This window comes from Bacillus rossius, chromosome 6 (assembly GCF_032445375.1).
Source record: "Bacillus rossius redtenbacheri isolate Brsri chromosome 6, Brsri_v3, whole genome shotgun sequence".
Taxonomy (NCBI): Eukaryota; Metazoa; Arthropoda; class Insecta; order Phasmatodea; family Bacillidae; genus Bacillus; species Bacillus rossius.
The window spans coordinates 75,239,161-75,257,296 of record NC_086334.1 but is presented as its reverse complement, the minus strand read 5'-3'; the positions used below and the strand labels follow the sequence as shown (position 1 = coordinate 75,257,296).

Below are 18,136 nucleotides of genomic sequence, written 5' to 3'. Positions count from 1 at the left end.
TAACCAACTCCTTGTTAAACAGGTTAAATTAATTTAGTATCAAAACACCCTCTTAGAGCTTGATTTAAAAAAATCAGTAAAAAGAAAGCATTTTAAATTCTTTTTTGGAAACGAGGCCTTTTCTTCTAAATTACCAAAAGTTCTTAAGTTTCAATTCACAGTGTAAATAAAATATTTTTAAGGAAATACAATGCAAAAATGAACACATAATACGGAATTTTATAAGTACAGTAGAGCACCCCTCAACCGGAATCATTGGGGGGAGGTCTATTCCGGTTATGGGAAAATTCAGGGGAAGGGGAGTTGCGGTAGGGCCGGCCTCCGAGCCGGATGAATGACCTTCATTGTTCATTCTAGCAAGCTGGCAAGCGGGTGTTTCTTATCTCTGTGGGTGGGTGGGTGCGTGCGTGCGTGCGTGAGCGAAGAGGAAGTGATTCACACTTCCTGGAGAGTGTATAGTTACTGCCACGCATAGTTGCACAGTTTACATTTCACATACACAAGAATAACACTTCAAGCATCTCGTTTAAAAACACAGAGATAGAGAAATACAGATAAATGTAGACTGTTTAACCATATATTAACGTATAAATATATACATAATACATATTTGTACACTAAATTATTGTCTACAAACTGAAAGCATCACACGTTGGAAGTAAATGTTACTGGCTATCACGTGTGTCAGCGTGTGTACTCTCGGGCCGGCCGGAATTTTCCGTTTACTTGACATAGTGAAACAATAAAATTAAACTACTTACAGCATAAACATCTTTATAGTAATTCACGTCCGACGCGAAAACCAGCGGTGTATTTACGCAATGCGCGGGAAAGACTGGCTATAATTAGCTCTCTGACAGACGTGCGCGCGCGCGCGCGCCTACAAGACATGTACAGTCAGGCAAAAGCAAAAACTCCTCGTTCCAGTGCGGAAATGTTTTAATTTTTTTTTGGATAATTAGTTCCGGATATTGGGAGTTCCGTTTGTGGGAATTACGGTTGAGGGGTGCTCTACTGTAATGTTAAATTTTTGCACTGATTTTGTGCACTGCTTTTATGTTTTAGTACAGAATTTTGCACCACTTTTGCCTTATTTAAACACCGCTTTTGATCAATTTTATTTAAAGTTTTCTAGGGTCCCTAGTTATCGGTATTTTCATTAGTTCCGTCTCGTGTTTGGTCACTGTTTTTGTCAGTTTATTCTAAGTTCAGAAAATATAGTTTTGTTTTGTAATATTTATTTATTAGTAATATGGTGGAAACTAAAAGTGAGATTAAATGCAAAATTAGAATGTGTGTTTACTGTGTAAATTCTCTTTTGGAAAGATATTTTTAAACAATTTCAATTTTTTTGTAAGTTTTTAAACAACCATATAAAACAAGTACAAATAAAATTTTTCAATAAGAAATTTTAACTTTTGTTGGTTTGTAAGTTTTGTATTTTAGGAATGGCTTGAATTTTGGATAGTAAATTAGTAGGCTAGTTAAATATTAATTTTTTCTTTAATGTACTTTGTAAAGTATTTGTTGAAGATGGAATACACACATACAGGAAATGAAGTACATATGTATTAGATGAGTTTTAGAGTTTTCCCTCAATTTAACCTTTTAGAGTTTTTCCTCCAGAAAAGTGTAAATGAGGGGTTTTAAGGCAGTAGGCCTATGTTTGGCAGTGAGTTGCACGCACCTGCCACTGGAGTAGTATGGACTTCCTTCAGTCTCGAACTTCTGGATTATCGGCAACTTGAATGCATCCTCCTCGTCTCTGCTCCACTGGAAACAAAAACAGAAACCAAGAAATACTTGCATAATGTCTTTTAAACATTAATTTATAACATGTATTTTTAAAATCTTAAGTTTCTTGTCCAGTAAACCAAATAAATTTTTACAGAGTTTATTGATATTTTCCGTGGAAATGTTGCACTCAAAATGTACACAGCTACTTAAATTTACTAACTAACTAGTAAAAAAGAATTTTTGCAATTCATGCTGATGGATAATATCTAATATAATTTATTGTTAACCGACATGAATTTAAAATCATTATCATACGACTTGAATTTAAAATCATTATCATACATAGCCTTTTTACTATAAACCAGGGCTAATATATTAATTCAAACCCTTTTAAGCAATAAACAAACAGGTGTTGTTAAAACCCCTTTACAACCAAAGCATAAAAAGATCGCCCGACATATTTGACATATTGAACCTGACGCAGTGCCACTTTAGAGATCATGTTTGAAGCCACGAGACAAAAGCTAGGTTGTGTAAGCTAGAGAAGCAGCAGAAGTGTCTATGGTGCATGCCATACCGTGTCACGCTTACTGCTCTGCAACTGCATCTCACGAGCCTCGAATTTATTCTTGCCTGTTACTTGCACCAATTTTATCATGTCCTGTTAAATCATAACACTGAATAGTAATCCCTCTTTTAAGGTTTTTCTGCATTTTACACATAATTTTTAACTTGTCTTTAAAGAGTGTAAGATATGTATCTTGTTCCAATTTGCACAGTGCAAGTGAAACACGCGACAGAAATGTGGTATTTCCGCAGAGAGAGAGGTTTCCCTGAGCGCACTGCTCAGCCGCCTGGCGCCAGCCCAGTGTTGCCAACACTGGAGCTGGCTGTCGGGGTTGGTCGATCTGCACGGGTTCATCACCAGCGCAAATGTAGCCCGGCAGGTCAGAGATCCGTCACCTTGGAACCAATCACGGTTGTGTCAAGTAAGTCTCATTTAGTTTCGTCAATCCCTGGTCCTGTTAGGACAGAGGGTCTTTGGTTAGGTCATATTTGTAGGTATTTCATTGCAAAATTATTGTTTCCACCAGCTAAGCATTAATTACGTTTTCTGCAGACTTTTAATTTGTTTTAAAATGTAGTACGTATTATGTTTGAATTGGGTTTAAGAGCTGTTCATCTCTAGGGGTTTGATATATTTTCAAGTTTACTTATTTCTATTTTGTCTGCCTAACTACGATGCTCAATTGTTTCAGCTGAGATGAGACAAAGCCTTTGCATATTACTAAACATTTTGTCTTCTGTTAGGCACAAAGTATTGTTTCCCTTTAACTTGCTTGCATGTATGTATCTTTTCATGTCCCAAAATAAGGCAGAGCTTTTTATTGTGTGAATATTTGATTCCATTTGATGTGGGCTTTGTTACTTCCACATCAGCTCTGTTGTAGGTTCATTACATTTAACCAAGCCATTTGCTACGTCTTCTTTAATTTCTACTAGGGATGGGCGGTCGAATCCTTGAATCCCAATGAATCTCCAATACTCGAGAGATCTGAAGAAAAATATTGGGGTATATGAAAACTCCAAAATTTAACACCGGAAACTCTTCAATATTTACTAGACCTATTTATATTTATCTTGGTACTTATTCTATTATCATTCCCCAATGATATTGTACTATTACTGTGTCATTATGTCTTAAAATTACAATACATATCATGTACTGTTTTGTAAAACCTGTAGCGATTTGAAATGTGCGCGTCATCGCGGGCCTCCGGCACTTCACTCCCCTCATCCTTCTCCCTCCTTTTCCCCCCCTCCTACTGTTTGTTCAATTTGTACTCGTTTCCCCCACCCTTTCAATATGCGCATGCGCGTGCTGCGGCACGAGTTTATAAAATCTGCTGCAGACATGATGAGGGCCTTCTTCTTCTATTGGTAGCCTTTGTGAGGCTTGGTTGTCAGCAGTAGCTGACCAGTTGTTAATTTCACTAGCATGTAGTCCGAGAGCTTCGACTTAGTCTTCGTGCGTGTGCAACCTCAGGGGAGAAATGTAAGTTGAATCGAGTCGTCAGTGAGGCGGTGGCCCTCACCCTAATGTAGAATCAGTATTGTTTAAATTTGTTCTGTCTAAATTCCTTTTCGGCCGTCACCATCAAAAATTGTTTGGATTTCTGCTTTAAATTTAAATTTAACTTAACTTGCGTTTTTCTGTTTGTAACTGTCTTCCCCCTGAGACGTCGTCGCACGTATTTGTTTGTTAATGCGTTTTAAAGAATAATGAAACTTCTTTCTTCCGTGTACCTGCACTTTGCAGTAATTCTGTAAATGTAATTTTTTTGTAATATAACTTCATACGTGGAAATTATGTCCCTTTTTGACGATCATTGATTGGATCGTTCACTGTGTAGCCGGCTTACCCATGAAAATTATAATTGTCAACTAACTCGTTTTGTCAGTAATGTTAACGTAATATTTATTGTGTATTAATATTGAATTTGTTCTTGCTTTTTGTATTTAACTTTGCATTGACGTAACTGTATCTGCATATTAATGTAATATTAATTATGAATTAATATTGAAGTTGTTCATGCTTTTTGTATTCAACATTGTCAGAAATGTTGACATTATATTAATTTTGAATTAATATTGAATTTGAATAAAATGTATGTGTACCTGAAACCTTGATTACCCAACTGCTTCAATCACGTAATCCGCAGTTCTAGCCAGGCTCTGGTCTTCCTTCAATCCCTAATAGGCCCCCACAAATTACAACTGCGCAACTCTGCTGCAGGACTGTGTGTACTTACGTGTTTCTGTTCTTTTTTTCATGAACCATGGGGACTCCGGCAACCGGGTGGATTTACCGTTTGCGGAGAGACGACCTCATCCAGGTTTTGACGGAGGAAGCCGTTCCTTTCGAGGAGGACGCAAATGTGGCGACCCTTCGTGGATTGCTGGTCAGGCACGTGCGCGGCTCCTGGGAGTCGTCAGACGAGGTAACGTCTCGGCAAGTCCCCACCCCCGCTAATCCAGTTCAGAATAATTCCAGATTTAACGAAAATATATTTTTTTCTAATTTGAAACTTCTCCCACGTCTTGATAGTTGTGAACCGCGTGCGGTTCTTGATTATCTGAGTGCCACGGCACGTTTAGCTGGTTTAAAGTTAGTCAGTGAGGCGGAGTTTTTGAAAGCTCTCCTGAGCCTGTGTGGGCCGGCATTTTTGCCACTGCTCACTGACGTCATGAATCAGAATCAGACCTTCGCACAGTTCAAGACGTCTGTGCTACAGTTTGCCTGTCCGCCTCGTGTGCTAGAAACGTGTAAACGTGAACTTGTATTCAGGGTTCAGAGGCCTGAGGAGCCCTTGTTGCAATTCATTAATTCTGTTGCGGCCTATGCTGAGGTACTGGAGTTGAACCTCCCTGAGGCGGAATTAACGCAAACTATTGTTAGCAACGTGTCTCCGCTAGTGTTACAGCATAGCGCCATGCTTAGCCCTCCCTCTAATCTGAGTACTCTCCGTAAGTGGAGCACAGAAGTGGAAAATAGATTGCTAGCTGTAAAAAAATATCACGAGGATTTTCACTCCAAGGCCTCGCCAGGTAGTTTCGTTCCTGTTTCTAATTATAATTCTAAATTCAATTCTCCTAAATGCAATTCTCCTAATGTTCAGTTTACGTCTCAAGTCAACACCGTACCCGCTCGCGCGGTGCGCGCATCGCGGCCCGTTGAGTGTGCGGCTAGTGTAAGTGATCCCTCTGTCGGGGCGAGTTTTGCCGCCGGCAGACGTCATGAGTCGGCTAATGCGCCCGGCCCGTCCTCCAACCGTCCCAGGTGTGCCAACTGCTGTACTTACGGCCACGCGGTGTCTGAGTGCACGCAGCCCGCTATGAGCCGTGAGCAGCGAAAATGCTTTCGTTGTAAGCGCACTGGGCATTACAGAAATCAATGTCCAGGAAACGGGCCCTGACCGGGCATGCGAGTGGTCGCCACGGTCGTCGCTTGAGGAAAGCAGCTCATTACTCGTACAATAATTTTGTATACGTTCGTCTGTTTGGAAATAATATTCCGGCCTTAATTGATTCTGGTGCTACCCGTTCCTTGATTAGTTCCGAATTGTTCGATGCATGTTGCATCAAACATCCGTGTTTGTACCGGCTCTGACGTGAAAATTTGTGTAGCCAACGGCGTAATTGTTACGTCAGACGTAGAAGTTGAAATACACATTAAGATCGCGGGTTTCTCTTGGATCTGGCACTTTAATGTTGTTCCCGGGTTGTGTCACCCGCTTATTCTAGGTTTAGATTTTCTGGGAAAGACGCGATGTTTGTTAGACGTCGCTAACCAGGAACTGGTTTTTGGTTTTCATCCTGCACGTAAAATTAAACTTATTCATCATGACTCCGCTCCTATCGTCATGTCGTGCGCCGACAAGTCTGACGTCATTAGTAGGGACGCGGTCAATGCTGATGTCATGAACAGGTATTCTGACGTAATTTCCAACCGGATAGGCAGGTGTGACGTCATGCCCTATAAATTTTATTTAAAGGACACGACTCCTGTTAGGGCTAAAGGACATAAAATTTCTCCTCCTAAATTGCAAAAGTTGAAAAACATTATTGATCGACTCCTAGAAGCAGGAGTTATTGCTCCGTCTGTTTCCGATTTCTGTTCGCCTTCCTTTTTAGTCCCTAAAAAGGAAGCGGGGGAATTCCGGCTGGTACACAATTACAAGGAACTGAATGATAAAATTAAGGAGGACAGCTACGAGTTGCCGAACGTAGAGAGCGCCCTTCAGCATTTAGGGAAAGCCGCAATATTTTCCGTCATTGATTTAAATGCTAGTTTCCACCAATGTTTGTTGCATCCTGATTGTCGTAAATATACTGCATTTTCTACCCCGTGGGGGCAATTTCAATTTAATCGTGTGCCTATGGGTGTGTCTTTTGGTAGCCAGGCTATGAGCCAAGTGCTAGATCACATTCTAAGCGACTTAAAATTTAAGTCAGTCTTCAATTACATTGACGATATTATCGTCTACAGTGATAACCTGGAACAACACAAGCAACATTTGAGTCAGGTGTTTGATCGTCTCAGAGCCGCCAATTTGACAGTTATTCCCGACAAAATTCATCTGGGAAAAGATTACGTAAAATTTTTAGGTTACATTATTTCGCAAGGCAAACTCATAATGGATCCCGATAAAGTTTCCCCCATCGTAAACTTTTCTCCTCCTAGGAATGTCAGAGGAGTTCAGAGATTTCTCGGCATGATGGGATATTACAGTAGAATCCCTCCCGAACGACCCCCCTCTGGAACGACCATTCCGTAAGAACGACCAGTTTTCGAGGAACCGTGAAAAAATTCGAAAAAAAAAAAAATTAGTAAAATCGGATGAAAAACAAGTGTGCTACACACTATGTACGGCGCTGCGCGTCACGTTTTTCTTGGCGAGCGCTGTACTGTTGGCAGGCGCACGCATGGCTAAAAATAGATACCACCCCTCCAGAGTCCAGACTGGCCACCCTAGCGATAACGGTAAACAGTGGTGCGCATGCGCATTTCTGTTGCCGTCTCGATCCCGTGTCTTTGTCTTGTGGCTTGTTAGTGTGATCTTGCTCGCTGGTGGATACACTTCTTTTGCTTGTTGATTTGGATATTTCTTTGTTTTTATTATTGTTGACGACTTATTAAGCTTTGTTTTTTGGATGCCGATTTGGTTAGTGGTAAAATAGCTTTTTGGCCCGACCCTTATTTATAACAACCTCAGCTGTCACACTTTTAAAACCCAGGGAAAATACTCTGACGTCTGCTTCCCATCTCACGTCGGTTGGTTATTATGTCCGCCGCCCGTTAGCTCGCCTGGCGCCGAGAGACGTGTCTGGCAGGCATCCGGCGCGGCGGGACGAATGGTAACGCCGAAAGAGAGAGAAGGGGGGGGGGGGGCAATAAATGGATAAAAAATAAACTACCCACGTTACATAACGTTAGCACGATGTTATTTTAAAGCTGCCCAAATAAAGGACGGTTCTTTCCGTGAAACGGGGGGGGGGGGGGGGGGGGGGAGAATTGGGTGGGGGGGAAATTGGCCAAAAATTGCCCAAATTCTCTGGAACGACCCTTCCGTAAGTACGACTGTTTTTTCGGGAAACGTGAGGGGTCGTTCCAGCGGGATTCACTGTATTCTCGTTTCATCCCTGATTACGCCGCAGTATGTGGTCCGCTTAATAATTTACGTAAAAAGAATGTTGTTTTTGAGTGGGGCGACGCTCAACGGAAGGCCTTTGACAGTCTTAAGGCCTTAATCTCTTCTCCCCCTGTCTTGGTTCTACCTGATTTTCAACGCAGGTTCGCCCTCCAGGTAGATGCATCAAGCATCGCAGTAGGTGCTGTATTGGGGCATATTGAAAACGATAGGTTGCGCCCTATTGCCTATGCCAGTAGAACACTTACTGACGGGGAACGACGTCTGGGTACCTATGAAAAGGAAGCCTTAGCATGTTTGTTTGGCGTCGAGAAATTCGCGTCATATCTCGATTGTCACGAGTTCTATCTTTTTACGGACAATCAAGCGCTCATTTGGCTGTTTAACCATCCGAATCAGCTCGGTAAACTAGGGCGCTGGGTGTTAAGACTGTCCCGCTTCAAATTCAAACTGCATCATATTAAGGGTTGTGACAACGTTGTGGCAGATGCGCTTTTGCAAATGTTTTCGCCCAACGAATTTGCGACTCGTGTTTCGTCCGCGGATGAAACACAGCCGATTTGTGCAGCTGTTTGCAAAATATTTCCGGAATCATTCCTTAGCATTCGTCAGTGTCAACAGGAGGATCCTTTGTGTGTTCAAATCAGGAAGGATTTGAGTGCCGGTAAAGCCGTGCCATATGTTGAGGAGCAGGGTGTTGTTTACTATACCGGGACAACTGGTAGACAAAGGAAGGCTGTTGTTCCTGCATCCCTACGCCCTATGGTTCTAAAGTATTTTCACGATTCCTTATTGGGTGCACATTTGGGCATAGACAAAACGTTCCGTCGAAATAGTGCACATTTAGCTTGGCCTGAATTGCGAGCTGATGTACAAAAACACGTGCGAACTTGTCGAGATTGTCAAGTCTCGAAACCGCCGCAGTGTGCCAAAGTCGGCTTGTATTGTGCTGATGCTCCTGTTGCCCCCTGGCATGTGCTTCACATTGACATTTTTGGTCCCCTAACACGTTCTAAAAAAGTTAACAATTGTATTTTGGTTATTCTGGACATTTTTTCGAAATTTGTGTTGCTAATCCCCTTAAAGAACATGAAAGCAAACAGTATTGTTAAAGCCTTACGAGATCAGGTATGGAAATTTTTTGGTGCTTCGGCCATGATCACATGTGATAACGCACATTACTTCCGCTCTGTACTGTTCAAAGACATGTGTTTTCAATGGGCCATTAAGCCTATTTACAGTAGTCCTTACTGTCCCCAGGGAAACCAACCCGAGCGAGTCAATAAAGTGCTTAAGAGCATTCTTACTGCTTTCTACAGGGATGATCAGTCACTATGGGACAGCGACCTGGATTTTATCAATGTAGGGCTTAATTCTGCTGTGCATCCGCTACTCGATTCCCTCCTTCAATTCCGTTTCTAGGTAGGGAGCTTACCCACCCCCTCCTTAACCTGTGGGGACTGCCGCCCCTGGAGGCTGCCTCGGATGACGAGTCACTGGAGGCCGTGCTGGATAGTGTGGCATGCAATCTCACGAAGGCTCGTCAAGCAGTGGCTAATTCATATAACGCTTCCCGGAAGCCCCATGGCTTTTCTGTTGGACAGTTGGTCCTTGTAAAGAATTTTGTGCTACCTAATTTAGCTGAAAAGATTAATGTTAAATTAATTCCACCTTACGTGGGACCTTTCATTATAAACAGGTTTCTAGGTGAGAACACTGTCTTGATGCATAGTACTTCTGGATCTAAAAAATTTAGAAAGGCCCATGTGTGGGAATTAAAAAAGTTTAATGCATAATTAAAGGGTTTGCTGTTGTTTTGGCATGCGCGTCTGGTTTTGTGTTTCTTTTTTTTTTCAGTTTGGTTTGGTTTTCGTTCCTCCCCCCTCCTTCCTCGTCGCGGATGCCGTGCCCTCAAGAGGATCTGCGCAGCTACGGACCTGAGGCTCCTCCGCCTGCCCGCTCCGTCGTGGTCACTGGTGCCTGCCCGCTATTCGCTGTCCGAGTCCGTGGATGCGTCCATGCGACTCCGTCATTTGGAGTTCCGCATCAGCATGCTGCTGTGCGGCTCTTCTCTGGCTCGCCCTGAGTCGCCGCGGTTGATGGATGCTGTCCCTCGGTGAGCGAGCGGCCGGCTGCTCTGCCGTGCTGGCGTGCCGGCGTGCGGGCGTGAGACTTCCGTCCCGCCAGCCTGGAGCCGTGATGCATGCCGCATGCGAGCCTGTACGATAGCAATGGCACCTAGAAGCCCTCGTCCCCTGTGAGCATGCAACCCGCTCGACAGAGGAGCGAGGTGAAGAGTCGACCCTGCCAGGCGCCATCGGCGTCAGCTGTTGCGGGGACGCCTGCTTCGGTTACGTCCGGAATTGCGCCTGTCTGTGGACGTACGATCTTGAGAGCTCGTTGCTACAAATTGTAACAAAAAAATGAACTTTCCTGGGACGTCCCTCAAGATCAAGAAAAGTCTTCAGTGCTGAAGATGCTCCCTTTGGTCGTTGTACTAGACCTATGTAATCCTTCAAGAATCTTTGGCCATTATATACGGCGTGTAAACATTGTATGTTTAGACTTAGACTGACAGTTGAAATAGCGTTCGTCCAGAAAATAAACATTATTATTACATTACAGTAACATTATGAAGATGGAGAAGATGGAAAATGGCGGCGGGTACCGTGGTTTAAGGGCAGGGGAGTTGTAGCGATTTGAAATGTGCGCGTCATCGCGGGCCTCCGGCACTTCACTCCCCTCATCCTTCTCCCTCCTTTTCCCCCCCTCCTAGTGTTTGTTCAATTTGTACTCGTTTCCCCCACCCTTTCAATATGCGCATGCGCGTGCTGCGGCACGAGTTTATAAAATCTGCTGCAGCCATGTTGAGGGCCTTCTTCTTCTATTGGTAGCCTTTGTGAGGCTTGGTTGTCAGCAGTAGCTGACCAGTTGTTAATTTCACTAGCATGTAGTCCGAGAGCTTCGACTTAGTCTTTGTGCGTGTGCGACCTCAGGGGAGAAATGTAAGTTGAATCGAGTCGTCAGTGAGGCGGTGGCCCTCACCCTAATGTAGAATCAGTATTGTTTAAATTTGTTCTGTCTAAATTCCTTTTCGGCCGTCACCATCAAAAATTGTTTGGATTTCTGCTTTAAATTTAAATTTAACTTAACTTGCGTTTTTCTGTTTGTAACTGTCTTCCCCCTGAGACGTCGTCGCACGTATTTGTTTGTTAATGCTTTTTAAAGAATAATGAAACTTCTTTCTTCCGTGTACCTGCACTTTGCAGTAATTTTGTAAATGTAATTTTTTTGTAATATAACTTCATACGTGGAAATTATGTCCCTTTTTGACGATCATTGATTGGATCGTTCACTGTGTAGCCGGCTTACCCATGAAAATTATAATTGTCAACTAACTCGTTTTGTCAGTAATGTTAACGTAATATTTATTGCGTATTAATATTGAATTTGTTCTTGCTTTTTGTATTCAACATTGTCAGAAATGTTGACGTTATATTAATTTTGAATTAATATTGAATTTGAATAAAATGTCTGTGTACCTGAAACCTTGATTACCCAACTGCTTCAATCACGTTATCCGCAGTCCTAGCCAGGCTCTGGTCTTCCTTCAATCCCTAATAGGCCCCCACCTATTACAAACCTATTTTATCAAATGAAAATTGATGTACAAGTGTTGGCTAAAAATAACAGAAAGACAAACAGCGCAGGCCTCATGCCGAGTCACGTGACGTCCCCCCCCCCCCCCCCCCAGCCCACAACCAGGGCGCTCGTGTCAGATCACGTAATGTCAGTTTGTCCAGACAATGCTTAGCAGTTTGAAAGAGTAACAGACTAATGTGAAATTCTTAATGAAACTTGGAATGTTCACCACAGAGACCTATTCTTTGGTGGAACAAGTTTATGGTAATGAATGTCTATCATGCACTTAAGTTTTTGAGTGGTTTAAGTGATTCAAAGAGAGATGACCCATGCCCATGGCGACCCTTAATGTGAACAATGGACAAAATCATCAAAACCAAATTGAAGATTTAATTCAATAAGACAATCAGTTGAGTATTACTACAGTTGCTGAGATTGTAAGAATTGACAAAGAAACATTTGGGCTGATTTTACATGAACATTTTCACAAGAGAAAAGTATGTTTAAAAATGGTACCCAGGAACATTACGCCTAAACAATAAGACTCTCGAATGAACATTTGTGCTGACTCTGAAAACCCATTAAATAAAGAACTGAAACTTATTGAAAAAGTAATAACATGTGATGAATCAAGATTTTTCACTTATGACCAGGGAACAATCAACACTATGGAACAACTCCAATCCACAGAGACTGAAGAAGGCTCGAATATCAAAATAAAATTCAAAATAATGATGACTGTATTATTGGACATCCGTGGGATTGTGTACATGAATTGGTAGCCTGAAGGTCTAACTGTGAATAACGAATATTATCCTGACGACCTATCTACGCTCTGTGAACGAGGAAGCAGAAAGTGACCTGAGTTCTGGAAAAACAAGACATGGATTCTTCCCCAAACTGCAACGGCTGAGCGCGGGTCCTTGTGTTTTGTGTTGGAACATCCACCCTACTCACCAGATCTTCCTTCGTGACTTTTTCCTGTTTACAAAACTGAAATCTGCACTGACAGGAACGAGATTTGAGACAGTTGAATCTGTGGAAAAAAAAAAAAAAAGTGATGGAGACAATGAACATGCTTTCAGATGATAACTGCAAACACCGCTTTGACCAATGGAAAATTCGCATTGAGCAGTTGTAAGAATCGTGGAGGAGTGCACATTGAAGGGGATAGTGTTAAAGTTGTGAAGATGCAGAATAAAAAATGGTAAAGCCCTAATCCGGTTTTTATTTAGCCAAACTTCATAGATTGGACAAAGTTAGGGACCTTAAAAAATGTTGAAGCACAAAATTCGTAAGAAACTACAAAATGCAGCAGATTGTAAAGTCTCTCCCCCCCCGGTTCGCAAAATGTGTTAACATTTTTTCGGAAACAAAGTTTAGCACGAAATACAGCTTTTCCCATTAGTTGATTAATGCCATTTCTGAGAACATCACTTTGTACCTCTTAGATTTGTAACACAGGAAAAAAATTTCAATAACAAAGAATTTTGAAATCTTGAACGTAGTTTTTTTCCTACTACAGCGAAAATCAATTTTATTTATAAGAGAGTGCGGGAAAGAAAATTGAGCTTCGAGAAAAATTTGTGAGGAAAAAGCAGCTTTCAATTGGGGAATCAGGAAAAATCTAGAAAATACATTATCAAGCTATAGAACATGAGAGCAAACTTATAATTTTTGTAATATTTTTACCACAACAACATTAAGTTCTAAAAAAAATTGCCACACTTGTAAGTCACAAATTTCATGAACTAAACCTAAAGAAACTAAACAATATATATGACATTCATTACACTTATGAGTTGCATCATCTTTGAAGGAAATGTTTGTGATCTCTTTGGAAGACAGGCTTTCAATATAATGATCTGTTTTCATGCAAGAAAACCAGTTCTTCTGTGGCTAAAGATTCTTGCTTTGAAGACACTATATTTCCAGCAGATGAGAAAACCCTTACACAGGCAGTTTCAGTTGCTGGTATTCCCAGATATGCCACTGCTAACTTGCATAAATTTGGCAGTATTATCTCATTTTGTTCCCACCACTTCAGTGGGTCTTTAGTTCTCTTTAGTAGCGGCATATTTAAATATGTCGTCACCTCTGTGTTTTGATTGGCACCTAAAAGAGATTTTGCAGCTAAATGACTAAATTCATGTCACAAGGAGGAGTGACTAGAGTCATTAGCTGATTCAGTTTTTTGAGTGCCTGCAAAATAAAGAAAAAAATTACCTTAAACCTTTAAAAACATCTGACAAGTAAGAAACCACGTTGTTAGTCTATTTATTGCAGAAAATAATAAAAGCCATACTGTAGGCCTATTAACAGATATACTGCTACGGATTGAAGAATACCACTGAAAACATTTTATATCCAAAGAATATTAAATTTAGCAAAAGCTGCCCACAATAAGAATTTACCCCTTTATATTTCTGTGAGATGTACCAAGTTGTTTATAAACTATGATTAAGTTGATGTGTTAATATTAAACAAGCACTTTACCTGATTCAGTGTCTTCCTTGAGAAAGCTGTCAAGTTTTTGTGTAAGTGTTAACAGCAAGTTGTTTATCTTTGGCAGACACAACAACATCCTTGAAGCGTGGGTCTAACAACATTGCTGTAAAATATGGCTCTTGCCTTTGATATAAAGTAATGCCCTACAAAATGTGACACCAGACCCAACTTCACTAGAATGAGTTGTTCAGTGTAGTTATTCAAAAATGCCTCAATTGAAAACAAAACTGGAATAACCATTGAAGCTGTAGGTATCCTTTCTCCAGAAATTTCTTCTGTGGCTTGTGCAGTGGTTTAAGTATGTTTACGTAACCTTCAACAAGTCGCCACTCACTCACACTAAGATTGTCAACATTTATGTCTGCCAGATGTCTCGTAAGAACAAGTTTGTTTTTAAGTAGTCTGTCAAGCATGAGGTACTCCGAATTCCATCTGGTCACACAGTCTTGAATTAATTCTAAACGGTCTAGTCCCATTTCTTCTCCAACTTTGTGAAATGCAGAAGTTGCTGATGTGCTGTGCTTGTAATGACCTACAATGCCACGAGCCTTATCATCACACCTCCCATTTCTTCGTGAGATTGTTTGGCATGACTGAGAGCTAGCTGTAAGTTATGAGCAAAACACTGCAAGTGTGACAGAGGTGCTTTGCAAAGACTAGATCCCAGCTTGATGTTTCTCATGTGGTCAGTAATAATAAACAGTGGAATACGTGTACTAATGTTATTTATGATGTTCCACTCATTCAAAATGTCAGTAATTTTGTCGCCTATTGCTAGAGACCCCGAAAAATGGTGAAGCGCGAAATTCACGAAATAACGCGAAAATTTGATACTTTAAACATATTTTGTGACTTTCCTTTGAATTTGACATAGTCGCGAAATTCACGAATTTTCGCATGAAGTTAACGCTTTTTCGCACAAAATAATGTCCTTATGTCGCAAGTTCTATTTATTTACGCCATCACAAACATAGGCGTGAAATAAACATAGACTGAAAGACTAGTGCCGTGATATTATCTTCGTTTTGACACGTTACTGAAATCCACGTATTTTAATTACTCGTTTACAAGCAGTAAATATTGCCATTGCAAATGAAAACAAAATGGAACAAATGTCAACAATCGATATGTGCGCACTACCAACATAACAAAATTGACTCCACAGTTTTCGTGTTTTGAATAATGGTAGTTTCTGCCGCAAGGCACACTGGTGTCGATTTTTCTAACCTAATTTAATCGCATGGAGCTAAGATGGCAGTCATTTTTGCGTGCACAAATCTATGAGTGTTTACAACTACTGTCCACATTTTGTAAGTTTTGTGATACAATTGAATTTGTGGCTAAGGCTGGGTTCACAATTAAAAAAATTAAGCGAGTGCATAGCAAGCCATGCACACGACCTGTGCACACGACCTGTGCGAACTGCGAAATCGGTTAACAATTGAATTCTTACTGTTAATTTCAGCCAATGAAATTTCGCGAACTATGCGACATCTGTTAACAGTGTTAGTAAATAAACATATTAACTTTCAAAATAACGATAATACTTTTATTATCTCGACATTTTCTTACCACAATATGGTTAATAAATTTAAACATATTTCTAGTCCCACGAAAAAAGCACCCTGCTCTTCTCTCATTGGCTGTTGTGCCATGCGTACGCGATCGAAATAAAATATATTCATTTCACTCCTGTGCGCACGACCTCGCTCCCATGCACACGACCAACTTTCTGCTATTGTGAATCGTTAGGTTAGGAAACATGGCGTTCATATCCTATGCACACGACCTACTGTTACTGTTACTGTTATTTTTTCTATTGTGAACCCAGCTTTAGATGCCGAAAACTTTGACAATGTTTGATCGCGAAAGAGAGATGAAATCGGATGATTTTATATTTTTGATCAGCGGGACAAAATTATGATGTGCAAGTTCTGCAACGTGCGGGTTGATTGTACACGCAAAGACACGTGCAAAAAGCATGTGGCAAATGACACACAAAACACAAAACAAAAAAGACTATTATTTTGTCAAGCATTCTACCGTGTCTAAAACAAATCTCGATAGGCGACAGCGTGAATAAAGCAAACAAGCTTGAAAGTGCAGAAAACAAGAATTTTTTTCTGATTTTGTTAATATGATGCTGTAAGTTAACATTCCTTTGGAAAAAGCTGATCATCCAGCTATGAGGGAATGGTGTAACTAACACCCATGTTGAAGGTTAGCCTTATTTATTTAGAAATGTTTTCCCCCTCTAATAAAAGTTCATAAGCATATGTAGGCCTACAATATTATCGATTAACTTACCTTTAGGCCCAACTTACCTTTACTTCAAATAAATATGCAAGTACCTCAGATTAACAAACACATAAATAGGATGGATTTCATTGTGAAATGGTGAGCACACAATATATTTTTGACTGATTGATTGATGGTTTGACTCTGTAATCCAGCAGTAATCTTGAAAAGGTTAGGTTAGGTTTGGCTAAGAATTGTTTTGAGTAAATTAGCCCATTAATATTTTCAGCAATAACCTTATAAATGCTACCTATTTATAAGTATATTGTAAGTTATGTATACATTTTAGGTGCAGGGGATTTGCCATCATCAGCCAACACTCTTAGAGAAACTTATGTCCAAAAAATTGGCCAGGCAAATAAGGAAGCAGTAAGGCTATGAGGTTTTTTTTTACACCGCCAATGGCATAATTTTTTCACGTTTTTTTGGGGTCTCTACTGATTGCTTATTTTTACACTGATTTTTTGCACCTCTTGCTTATTTTTACACCAATTTTTTGCACTGCTTTTGTCATTTTTTTACACCGAAATGAGCCAGTTTTATTTACCATTTTCTGGGGTCCCTACCTATTGCTAATGCTGTGTGACTCTCCGAAAAACTAACACAGCCGAGACAGTACTTTATAAGAGCTAAGTTGTTGATGAAATGACAAGTTAATGCCGAAAAAGCATCCTCACTGCGTGATGTCTATAAGTCACAAGAAAATGACATCGACTGAACATTGGAAATGGCTTGAGAAAGTTCCTCAGAGATTCTCGTTTTCACAGAAGCATAGAGGTTTGGAATTTTGTTCCTGAAGAATATGGTTCTGGATGATACTGTGTACAACAGTTGAGCTGACTGCATGAGTTTCTGGAAATATTTATTTTCTACTACACTGTACGGCAGCATAGAATCAGCCAACCAGTCAGCAATGTTTCTTGTCATGAGTTTTGCATTTGGATGATGATAAGACCAGTGGTAGGTATCTTCAATACGTCTTTGTTTTGATGGGCCTGGCTGTGAAGCATCAGTATTTACTTGCTGTGTCTCATATTCTATCTTTACAGTTGGGTGTTGCGTCAAATGCCTTATAAGACCTGATGTGCTACCATAGCTTGTTTTAAGACTTTCACTGCACATCTTTAGGGATGTGCGAAAGTGACTTCATCCACACTAAATGAAAGTGAAAGAAAATTTATCAAGTTTCGCGAAAGTGAAACGAAAATGAATTTTTCTGTGAGATAAATATATTCTTAACGAAAGTTAATCGAAATTTTTTAATTAACAAAGAATAAAAGTGTCCCAAAATTTTCTCTTCAGTAATAAATTCTATTACCTAAATCATTTTGGTGCCTTTTGATGTATATATAAATATTACTGTTTAATATAATCAACATCCGCCCTAGACCACACAACACAGCCCCATGTCAATCGTAAATTTCAAGAATCAATCCAGATCTTTCAGCCCACAGACTATTTCCTTTACAGTCGTAATGTCGCAGTCTATGATAATATATTTATTACGTGCATGGTACTGATGAAAAAACACGTGACTACTGCGGAACGGCCACCATCTTGCACCACTGTTACACATGGCTAGCTCAGGAAGCTGTAGACCAGGCAAGGGACATAGTCAAAACATAACAAATGGTTGCTGCCAAGTGGTCATTACGCGCAGTGACTTGTTGACCTTTTTGTCTAATTGGCTGTATATTATGAGGATTTTATATGCCAGACAGAGTATGTAAAATTTAAAT

General features: G+C 40.5%; 1 protein-coding gene across 2 annotated transcripts in view; it reads right to left on the bottom strand.

The window, feature by feature from the left end:
- LOC134533308 (methylcrotonoyl-CoA carboxylase beta chain, mitochondrial) overlaps positions 1 to 18,136 on the bottom strand; it is a 165,793-nt gene that overhangs the window by 27,552 nt on the left and 120,105 nt on the right. For both annotated transcript variants that reach the window (XM_063370795.1, XM_063370796.1), the window contains one exon: positions 1,688 to 1,773. In XM_063370795.1, coding sequence (XP_063226865.1) covers positions 1,688 to 1,773 — 86 coding nt within the window. The remainder of the gene's footprint in view (positions 1 to 1,687; positions 1,774 to 18,136) is intronic.